Below are 12,258 nucleotides of genomic sequence, written 5' to 3'. Positions count from 1 at the left end.
AAAAAATGAAAAAGCAGTCATGAAAAACTAATTTTGTTATGTAGCTGCTCATTTCTCATTTGAGAACACATTTTAACACAGATGCATTTTATAGTACCCTCAAATTCATTCAGCAAGTCTGAAAATTTAGGGCAAAATGTAACACCTCATTTCCTCCATTTTAATCTGAATAAATGGCATGCTTTGATTGCTTGAGTCTAATCATGGAAGCTATCCCGCCAATTCTCAAATATGCTTATTATGCAATATATGCCTTCTTAGTTCTCATACTCTAAGCATCAATGTTTAAATAACAAAAGACAAGGATGTTGAGCCCATATTCACTCTTATTTTTCTTATTTAGAGTTCCTATTAGAGTAATGCTCCCATTTCTTTCTCAAATGTATGCATTCACCTTAAGTCCTTATTTCAATGTTTTTGTCTAACTCCCAGGATTCAGTTATTCTCAAGCTTTAAGAAATTCTAAACATTATCAAGAATAATTACCTCAATTTGGACTTTGAAACACTGCTTCTAATATTGTGGAATATTGTTCTGGAATTTGCGTACAAGGAAAGAGGACAGAAGAGAACAGAAGAAAAGACATGTGCCTAGAATCTACCAACATATATTGTTGATGGGAGATAAAAATTGTTCATCTTGCATCTACTTTTGGGGGGTGGAAGCTTTGAGAACCATGTTGAGTCCTGGCAAGTCACTGCCATTTTCTTGGCAAGATTTTAGAAGTGATTGACCTATGCCTTTTTCTTGAGTGAGAATTATTGGGCCAAAGTTATGCAGTTAGATTGATGCCTAAGCCCAAAGTAGAACGTATGTTCTCCTAATTTCTAATTTGATGATACCATGACTATTATCTAGTCCAGGGGTATGAAATTCAATTTCATTGAAGACCGCATCGGGGTTATGTTTGACCTTAAAGGACCAGGGTTGGTATGACCAGCAACGGTATGGCCAGCTTGATTTCAGTCGTGTCGGGGGCATCTGCAGCGGCTGACCACTTTGCCAGCACATTTCAGTTTTGAGGACTTCCTGCAACCATCTGCCAGTGAAAATGGAACTCAGCACACAGCCTTCCTGACTTACATTTTTACTGGCAAAGGCACTGTGGGCTGATCCTTCACTATTTCCAGGTCAGCCCCATGGTTCAGATCTAAGCAAGCCATGGGCCGGATCTGGCCCCAAGGCTTTGAGTTTGAAACACTTGATGTAGTCTAATGATACCATGATACCAAAGCATTCCATTTTGCAATTGAGTTTGTAAGTAAGAACAGGTCTGTAACCAAAGTAGCCATACATGGACTGCAAATTCTGCATAATCCTTTAGATGGCAGCAAATTATTTATTAATTGGATTTATATGCCGCCCTGAGTCCCCAGAGAGAGGAGCGGCATATAAATCCGATAGATAGATAGATAGATAGATAGATAGATAGATGATAGATAGATAGATAGATAGATAGATAGATAGATAGATAGATAGATAGGGAGGGAGGGAGAGAGAGAGAGGATAGATAGATAGGATAGGTAGGTAGGTAGAGAGAGAGAAAGAGGATAGGTAGGTAGGTAGGTAGAGAGAGAGAGAGAGAGAGAGGATAGATAGATAGGGTAGGTAGGTAGGTAGAGAGAGAGAGGGTAGGTAGGTAGGTAGGTAGGTTGGTTGGTTGGTAGGTAGGTAGGTAGGTAGGTAGATAGATAGATAGATAGATAGATAGATAGATAGATAGATAGATAGATAGATAGATGATAGGTAGATAGATAGATAGATAGATAGATAGATAGATAGATAGATAGATAGATAGATACATACATACATACATACATACATACATACATACATACATACATACATACATAATTAGAATATTATGTATTTCCTTATAGTACTGCCATTTAATGGCCATCTGGATTTTTTCCATCTAGATATGGGAGTTCTACAACTGGCGACATGAGTTTCAAAATGAGGTTTGAAATTCAAAAGTTGCATAGGAAATGTCTTCCAAAGAGTACCCCTAAATACATGTGTTGCATACAAAAATCTACCCAAATTTTTATGCTGGATTAATTAAGTTTGAAAAAGTCAGACACTGGTATAGAAAGTGATCAAACCTCACTTAATACTGAACAATGGAAAACCAAGTAAAGTTAGAATGGGTAGTTCCATCCATTCTTAATAGTTGGTAAAATTAATAAATTTAAATAATGTGAAAATGAGTGAAGAACACAGAATAGATAATCAAGTAACTTCATTCCCAAATTGCCATCCATCAGCTGCAGACCAATGCTACCCCCAAAGAGGAGTAGATACCAACAAACGAAGCTGAACTGCAAATTAAGAAAGTTCAAAGAAGAAAAAAGTTACTTAGAGTCAATTAGAGCTTAACAGAGAAAAAGGGGATAAACGGGAAAACAAGAACACAGTATTAGTACAGATTAAAGCTACTGAATGAAGCAAGAAAGGCTTTTCCAATAATCACTGGAGAGAAGTTTCATCAGCTTTAAATGATACCTTCTCGAGTTTGTGAAACATCTGTACAGCATATTTATAAAAGACATTTAGCTGTAGTAATATAGGAAGGGCAGCCATGTTTTAAAAGAAATCCATTAGTCAATGGTATAGATCTTTCATGTTGAAAAAATGTTTAGGGAAAATGTTTTTCTATAATAACCATATGGTACCATGTGCTCCTTAGGTCTAAATAAGTATGTATATTTTGACCTCTTCAAGGAACAAGAAGATCCCCAAATGTTCCTTTAAAAAACCCTTCACATGCTAATCTGGAACGTAACTGCAAACATTTACTATCTTGGAGGGAGGGAGGAAGGGAGAGGTGACACACACACACAAACATGTTTTAATATTTTAAATATTAAAATGGGTACCTTAAGGTTTTGACTTTACCCTACTAGGACTGGTTATAGATTTGATACTGATAGGTAGGTAGGTAGGTAGGTAGGTAGGTAGGTAGGTAGGTAGATAGATAGATAGATAGATAGATAGATAGATAGATAGATAGATAGATAGACACTTCTCTGCCTAGAATGAATATAAATATCTTGTCCTACATCAAGTTTTTAACTTAGTTCAAGAGCTGGTAGGTAGGTAGGTCGGTCGATCGATCGATCGATAGATAGATAGATAGATAGATAGATAGATAGATAGATAGATGCTTCTCTGCCTAGAATGAATATAAATATCTTGTCCTACATCAAGTTTTTAACTCAGTTCAAGAGCTGGGGATGCCAGGTGCTTTGTCATCACACACATAATCTCTATTGATCTTAGCATCCATGGCCGTATCTAAGTATAATCTTCCTATATTACTAATATTGATTAGGATTACTACAACCATTTTTCCGCCACTCCTCATAGTCAGGAGTGCTGTCTCCTATACATAGGGAAAACATTCATCCTTTCTTCCAGTTATGTTCTCTCTTGCATTCCGTGCCAATGACTGCCATCGCTGGCCAAAGTCTGTTGTGCAACTTTTTGCTTTGCAGATGCTTCGTTTGAATGCAGCAATGCAAAGGGTGATTTCTAACAGCCTCCAATTGAAAGGAGGCTTTTCAGGTAGCTGCTTCTGGTTGCTCATGTGTCTTTCCCTCTGTCCTTTTTACTCCCACCTCTTACTCTTCTTAGGCTGCTGTTCCAGAAGTACAAGATCCATCCAGCTGATCCTTTCATGAAATCTGCAGGGAGGTCCACACCATAACCAGCAGCAACGTACTGTATACGATTCATTCTTGCTGTTTTCTCCATGGGACTATGCTCTAGACAGGTTCCTGTACCTTTGCAGGCTCCATGAAAAATAGTTAGGCAACAAGTGAAGGAATTGAGGCCATTGAAAACAATGACTTTGGTGTATTATTGTTTGTCAAGCCACAGAAGTTCTTCAGGAGAGATCAATTGGCAACCTCACACACTAATTGGTTTCCTCAACCATCTCCCTGGCCTGTGGATGAAGATGTACAAAGAGGACAGGTTTTAGTGTCATGGCAGAGGAGGCAATCTTGTGGAAGGGGTGCTGAGATCATTAGCATATAGATAACATGAATTTATGGAAAGGCTTTCCAGTGTTTCTTAGCTTTAAATGTGTTACTTCCTATCGGGTGGGTTCCTCCCAGTTCGGATCAGATCACCTGAACAGGTAGTGACCCACTGGTGACGTTATGATGGAATCACAGATCTGGTTCAGTTGGTGCTGATCCGTGGGCACCACCATCTTTTTTTCCCCTCGAATTTTTTACCATTTGGAAGTTTTTCTTCTGCTGCTGCTTGAAAAAGGGCCCTTCCACCTGCCCCCAGGTTTATATTTACCTTTAATCCTTTGCCCAAAGCATAACTGATCAGCTTCTCAGCTGGATTTTGGGCTGATTCTAGCTACTAAGCATGCATGGGAGCAGAATTGCACAAGGTGGCATGTGTGTGCGAAACATCGCAATGCAAACCGGTGGCGAAGGTAAATGGAGCTGTCCACCCCTGACAGTGAAATTCCACTGAGCTAAGGTTATATATCTGCTGGTAGTTCATGCTCATAGAATCAGTGACTTGGCTCAGCATGAAATAATACTTGCTTCTTCTGTTTATCTCCATCTATGAAAACCACAAAAACAATGACTTCTTTGAATTTCAAACTCTATCAAAATATGAAGAAAAGTGAAAAACATGAGTCTGCAAAGTATATTGGGTGGATGAAAATAAGCAGCTAACTACAAATAATACCTCTCAAGAGCCAGTTTGGTGGAATGATAGAAACATCATGATAGAAGGCATCATGATAGAAACAAAGGGACTGTTAGTTCTGCCTTTGGCACAAAGTTGACTGGATGATCTCAAGCCAATAACTCTTACTCAGCCCTAAGAAAGAGTAAATGGTAAACTATTTCTGAAAACCTTGCCAAGAATACCGCAGGGACTTGTCAAAGCAGTTTAAGATTTGGACACAAATGAATGGAATGGAAAAATATACCCCAGTCATCTGTTTGCCTTTTCATTATAAAGATCCCTGTTGAATACCCAGACACTTGGAAAAACTGGATAATTGAAGAAGCATTCCAGAAAAGGACATATTATTCCAACATTATTTTTTAATACATACATGGAGACTTAGATTACCAGGAGTCAATATTGACTCGACGATTTCACCTTTCTTTCTTTCTTTCTTTCTTTCTTTCTTTCTTTCTTTCTTTCTTTCTTTCTTCCTTTCTTTCTTAAAGTATTCAAAATATAATTGTTTGCTCTAAAGAATGCATTGGGGACATGAATGTAACAAAGTTCTTTTTTAGTTTTTTTTTAAAAAAATCATAGACTCTGTGTTAACAACTACATAAGTTGCCAGAAATTATCGATTTTAAGGAAAGTTATAACTTTTACTGTAATTTTTTCATCATTTTTAAAGGTTACTTATGTTTAAAAAATCTATAAATTAAATTAATATTGATCTACATATTCATATAATGAAGTCAACTTATAGGTTCTAAAATATTTTCATTTACAATCCTTTCTGATTGCAAGTGATGGATTTTATACACTGCTCAAAAAAATAAAGGGAACACTTAAACAACGCAATATAACTCCAAGTAAATCAAACTTCTGTGAAAGCACACTGTCCACTTAGGAAGCAACACTGATTGACAATCAATTTCACATGCTGTTGTGCACGTTCAACTTTGTACAGAACAAAGTATTCAATTAGAATATTTCATTCATTCAGATCTAGGATGTGTTATTTGAGTGTTTCCTTTTTTGAGAAGTGTTTCCATTTTTTGAGAAGTATATATAGCCATAGAATGCAATGAGGCACTTTGCTACAAGTCCCAAGCTGAATACACACTTCTAATTGTAATTAGAAACACATACAATAAAAAATGGAAGACAATATTTAATTACATTGAAATTGCTGAATTTTCTCAGCATCTCATTATCTCAGAAAGTTACTACATCTATGGGTAAGAATACCGTATTTTGGGGGATATAAGACCCACCTTTTTCCTCCTAAAAGAGTTGCCAGAAATTATCGATTTTAAGGAAAGTTATAACTTTTACTGCAATTTTTTCATCATTTTTAAAGATTACTTATGTTTAAAAAATCTGTAAATTAAATTAATATTGATCTGCATATTCATATAATGAAGTCAACTTTTGGGTGTGTTTTTATACACTCAATATAGCCTCTTCCAGCTTCTGAAATGGAGGCTTCAGGGGCTGAAAAAAGCCTCAGAAAAGTCACTTTAGGGAATGGAAAAATTATCTGAAACAGAGGTCTTCTGGAACGAAGGTTTTGGGGGCTGGAAAAAAATTCTCTAGAACAGAGGTTTCACCGGCCTAAAAATCCTCTGAAATGGAAGTTTCAAAGGCTGAAAAAAGCCTCTGAGGGAAAAATCTTCTTGAACAGAGGTTTTAGGCTGAAAAAATCCTCTGAAATGGAGGTTTCAGGTGCTGAAAAAGTCTCTGAAATGGAGATTTCAGAGTCTGGAAAACCAAAGTGCAGAGCTCAAAACCAACAAACCTGTTGCTAAAGTTCATCTGTTTGGGGGTATTCCAGGAGGCCGATTCACACACTAATAGTTTTGTTCTTATTTTCCTCCCTAAAAACTAAGGTGCATCTTATACTCCAGTGGGTAAATAGTAGCGGTGCTCAATTATTATTCAGAAAAGCAAGAATTTTGGGAAAAGAAATGTTCCCCATGGTGCCCCTTCACATATTTATATATTTAGTTCTCTAAATCACTCCACAATATATAAAAGAAATGAACAATATAATTAATATATAATATATAATATATACAATATATGCTCATAAAATATCAATAATAGACAACAAATATACAAATTAAGAACAACTAATATGCATCAATATAAACATATATCCTTAGAATAAGCATTGACTTTACTTCTAGAATAGCAATTCAGCAATAATAACATCAAGGCTAATTAATGTAGCTTCTAATATAGCTTTTATATAGCTTCTTTTGGGAAGGCTGTTATATAACATAGGCAAGATATACTTATTTCACAACCTATATATTTCAGGAACTTATTGCCTTTTTGCTATTTTTTCACTTAGCAAAAAAAAAGGTAGAATGTCTTCTCCAACTCTTTTGTTGCATAACAAAAGAAATATGGATCGCCTGCTAAATGTAATAATTCTTTGTTCTGATCTTAAATATATTATGTAGAAGTATATCTGTTAAGCACTGCACATTGCTATATTAGGGTGTTAGGATTTTTTTTTACAACTTTTTGTCTATTCTGTTTTAGCACGTTGGGTCCTTGTTCTACCTGCAATTTGTGATATTGTTCTAAAAAAAATTGCTGCATGTTGGGAAATATTTTCAAACCAGGGAGCAGGAACTTGGGATTCTTATCTTCTGGTTGAATTTGAAATGTTTCAAATGTTATTAAGGAATAGAGTGTTACAACAGGAATGCAATAATAATAGTGTGTGTGATAATAACTCTTACCTAAAATGTGCAATATGCCTCTGTTTCTTGCGTTGATTTTATTTTGAATAGAACTGGATGGATATACTGCTTAATGTGTAATTATGTACAATTTAATTGGTTTTCGTTCAATTCCTTCCGCTACTTCCTAAACAGTATGGTGTTCCAAATCATACTCTGTCCTTGTTTTTAGATAAAATTGAAGATGAATTGGAAATGACAACAGTATGTTATCGACCAGAAGGATTAGAACAACTTGAGGCACAAACCAATTTCACAAAGAAGGAACTTCAAGTGCTTTACAGAGGATTCAAAAATGTAAGATGGTAAAATATACTTATTATGAATTGATCAGTAAATCAGAACAGGAGAGGGAGCTTTTCTGAAGTCCTTCTTTAGGTCTAAGATCAGAGAGATAAAAGGCTATTGTACCTATTTTTAATGTCATAAAGATAGATTTAAAAGGAGGCCAGGCAGCTTACTATTAAATGTAGCCTATGTTGTACATAATGGATGACTTAATACCTCTGTAATCTGGCAATTTCAGCCAGGATCTTTATTATTTCTTCATTGGGTCAAATTAGATTTGGGACAGTCCATTATTACTTTGGGATATCTTGGAAATATTTTGTATTTCACAATTGTGGTCATATACCATTAAGGTCATGTCTTTAAAAAAATATCCAAGCATTTAAACTGAATTTCTGAGGAGCTAAATGTATCTGTGCAAATCATTTTTACGATAACAGAATGGATGACCTAACAAAATAAGTATTTGTAAGCTTCAATTTTCACTGAAGTTCTCTTTTCCTTCCATAGTATTATGAAGCTGCTTTTTTTTCTAGGGGGTGGGAGGCAGATGGGATAATACAGTATGATTACTTCAAATATAAAATGTTAAATTTCTCCTTCCTTCCTTCCTTCCTTCCTTCTTTCCTTCCTCCCTCCCTCCCTTCTTTCCTCCCTCCCTTCGCCAAATCCTACTCTCCAATATTAATTAATGTGAGTCTTTAAGACACAGCTTGAATGGTGAGCTATCACTCTCCATAGTGATAGCTCATTGTTCAAGCAGCACATTAAAAAGACTCACACTAATTAATAATTTGATTCGGCCACAATTTTTCAAAACTTATTCAAAAGGTACAATTGTATTGTTTTCACTATGTATAATATTAAATATAGTAGATTCAGATGGAGAGAACCCAATTTAGGAAGAAAAAATGGATATACAGTGGTACCTCAAGATACGAACCCCTCGTCTTACGAACAACTCGTGATACAAACCCGGGGTTCAGAAAAATTTTGCCTCTTCTTACGAACTTTTTTCGAGTTACGAACCGGCATTCGGAGACTGCTGGGAAGCCGCGCGGCTGTTTTAAAAGGTGACAGCCGGGCGGCGGGGCTTCCCAGAAGCCTCCCGAACGCCGGTTCGTAACTCAAACAAAGTTCGTAAGAAGAGGCAAAATTTTTCTGAACCCCGGGTTCGGTTTGGGAGGTTGCTGGGAAGCCCCCCAGGCCGGCTGCGACCTTTTAAAACAGCCACGCCGCTTCCCAGCTGGCTCCTGAAGCCGAACGCCAAAGCCGAACTTCCGCGTTCGGCTTCAGGAAACAGCTGGGAAGCGGCGCGGCTGTTTTAAAAGGTCGCAGCTGGCCTGGGGGGCTTGCCATCACCCCCCTGAACCCCGAACCCGGGTTCGGGGGGGTGCTGGGAAGCCCCCTAGGCCAGCTGTCACCTTTTAAAACAGCCGCGCCGCTTCCCAGCAGTCGCCGAAAGCCGGTTTTTTGCGGGGGTGGGGAGGTGGGGTTTGGTTGCACGGATTAATTGACTTTACATTGTTTCCTATGGGAAACAATGTTTCATCTTACCAACCTTTCGTCTTACAAACCTCCTCCTTGCACCAATTAAGTTCGTATCATGAGGTATTACTGTATATGTTGTAATTTATTTTAATCTAAAAACCTACAGTTTGGGAAGGAATAAGTATACACAGCGTGCTGGACTGCTGAGATTGCAAAGAAACATATAACTATCAGATCAAATTTCTACTTCAGCAATGAGCCACAAGTATCATTCACTGAAATATATTAATTTCATAAAAAGCAAAATGTTTCATAATATTAGTGTTTATTGATAAGGTGTGTGGTAATTAAGTATTTGCTTCATTACTCATCCTGATTTCAATATTTCTAAGCTAATGTATTTTGCTATGTTTCATCTCATTTCTAAGCTAATGTATTTTGCTATGTTTCATCTCAATCTAAATCTGTCTCCTGTTAGCTAGAGGAAGGCAGTGTTTGTCTTCCTACATTTCAAGCACTAGGTGGAGCACAGCTGAAAATTAAATCTCAAATATGCAAGCCTGGGCTGTTCTGGAATGTTGGAAGCTGTGTCAGGTGTGTTCCCGTAAATGTTACAGAAAGTGGGAATCCCGCCTGGTAAAAAGTGATGAAGCAAGTTTTATTCCCGTTGGCAACAGTTAGGAGATTTCCTCAGGGGAATATCTGATAGTATCAGGGAAAACCTGATCCAGTTAAATTTTATTAGGAGAATAGTAAACAGCAGGGACTCTGTATGTACAGCTAGGATGAAAAAGCAGATACAAGTGAACTCAGATTAGCACTGTCTCAGACTAAGAGCAGGCGGAATGGTATACAAAGAAGTGACATGAAGTATAATATTAAATCTTGATTTCCAATGTAATATAGGCAGGATAAAAATCTAACAAATAAATCTTCTGTGACCTTGTGCTCAGTATGTTATGAGGTAATAATAATACAGTATGTTGATGGATTTGAACTTCCAAAGGTTTTAATGCTAGTTTGTTCTTAGGGGAGACCGTAAATTCCAGAAACTCTGAGCATAGCTGACATGATCATTTCTGATTAAATAAGGGGCGTGCATAAGTGCACCAGCATGCCTACCATTCCCTGTCCTAATGTTTCTCTCTTACTAGTATCATGTATATGAACATCGTTCTATCTTTGTATACTACCAATATGTACTTGACAAAAAAAATAAAATAAAATAAATAAATATTTTTTCTCTATACAACGGAGCATTTTTCTACATCTCTACATGGATTAAGTAGGCAAGACTCTAATTCAAGGTCTGATTCGCAAGGGCCAAGAATACTGGGCATCTATATCATTGCATAACATGGTTGTTAGTGTTGAGAATGCTTGACAGATTAATCCTAATTGAAGATTCACTCTTTCTTGCATTGAAATGCAAAAGAGATTATTTATCAAAGTATGTTTATTTTAAAATGTGTTTGTATGATGGTATAATGTTGCCAAGTATCAGAATGCACTTTCTTTTTAAAAAAAATAGTTACTTTTCTGGAGAAACTCAAGAAAACGTAAGCAGAAGCATATGTAAGAGAAAAGGTCTGAAAAGTAACATTATTTCCCCATAAAGTTTCATATCCTAGCTGTGAAAATTCTCAATTTATGAAAGTGTAGAAGAACATCAGAATACCCCAATTATCTCCGATATGCACAAATTTCTAGTTATATAGTTTAAAGGATTGTGCATAATTAACTAGACAGAATATTCATCAAAATTCTTAATGAACTAGTTTTGTCATAGTCATGTTGCTCCAACAGAAATTATATTAAGGGGCATACCTGCTTGATTTCCCAAGGAATAAGTCTAAAGATTTAGCCGTATTAATTTATTCTCTCTTTTGCTAATGAGATCTCTTGAGCATTCTTGGTTCTTGTGAAACAAAACTGTGACCATTTAAGTATAAATGAATTGGAACTAGTAGGCGCATTTGAAAGCAGTCTAAAGACTGAAAATTAAAAGTACATGTTCACTTTGACACTCAGAAGGGTTTATTCAAATCTTGCAAAAAAAACAACAACCCCTAAGATCATGGCATCTGGCCCTCTCAATTCCTGGCCAATAGATGGGGAAGAAATGGCAGTAGTGACAAATTTTATTTTCTTGGTCTCCAAGATCACTACAGATGGGGACTGTAGCCAAGAAATTAAAAGACGCTTGCTCCTGGAGAGGGGAGCTAGACAGCATATTAAAAAGAAGAGACATCACCTTGCCAACAAAAATGTATAGAGTCAAGGCTATGGTTTTCCCAGCTGCAATGTATGGTTGTGAAAGTTGGACCATAAGAAAGGCTGAGTGCCAAAGATTTTAGGCCTTTGAACTATGGTGCTGGAAGATGACTGTGAGTCCCTTCAAAGAGATCTAACCGGGCAGTCCTAGAGGAGATCAACTCTGACTGCTCTTTAGAAGGCCAGATCCTGAAGATGAAACTCAAATACTTTGGCCAGCTAATGAGAAGGAAGGAAGGAAGGACTCACTGGAAAAGAGACTCTCTTTTTTGTCATTTTCACACAACATTGGTATCACAAATACCTGTCAATTCAGAGATTCTCTTGTGCTAACAGTGTTTGTCTGTACATATTTATAATAGATTTCTGATCTATAAATAGAAAAAATAAATCTCTATTTTATAATTTACTTTTAATGTCCCAATTCCTTTTCTATAGATGGTGACTAGCTATGTCATTTTTAATAGTACTGTAATTTTATTAAGCATTACAATTAATAAGATGAAGATAAATATGCTAAAAGAAATAAAAGAAATAAAAACATATATAAAGGGAAGAAAAAAGAACAAAGAAATAAAAAAGAGAAGAAAAAAGAATATGGTAAAGGAGAAATATATACTATATATAAACCAACAACTATCCTCCTCATCACAACAAATATAAACAATTTTAGAATTTATCATCTTCTCTTAAAATACAACAAATGAACTCTATTTCCCATGTATTATTTCTTATCTACATACTT

The 12,258-nt window shown here is 36.3% G+C and overlaps 1 protein-coding gene across 3 annotated transcripts in view; it reads left to right on the top strand.

Moving 5' to 3' along the window:
* The window catches only part of KCNIP1 (potassium voltage-gated channel interacting protein 1), a 664,229-nt gene that overhangs the window by 628,377 nt on the left and 23,594 nt on the right, over positions 1–12,258 (top strand). For all 3 annotated transcript variants that reach the window (XM_070739455.1, XM_070739456.1, XM_070739454.1), the window contains one exon: positions 7,633–7,757. In XM_070739455.1, coding sequence (XP_070595556.1) covers positions 7,633–7,757 — 125 coding nt within the window. The remainder of the gene's footprint in view (positions 1–7,632; positions 7,758–12,258) is intronic.

The sequence above is a fragment of the Erythrolamprus reginae genome, chromosome 2, assembly GCF_031021105.1.
Source record: "Erythrolamprus reginae isolate rEryReg1 chromosome 2, rEryReg1.hap1, whole genome shotgun sequence".
NCBI classification, from domain to species: Eukaryota; Metazoa; Chordata; class Lepidosauria; order Squamata; family Dipsadidae; genus Erythrolamprus; species Erythrolamprus reginae.
This window is presented reverse-complemented; position numbering and strand designations above follow the sequence as displayed.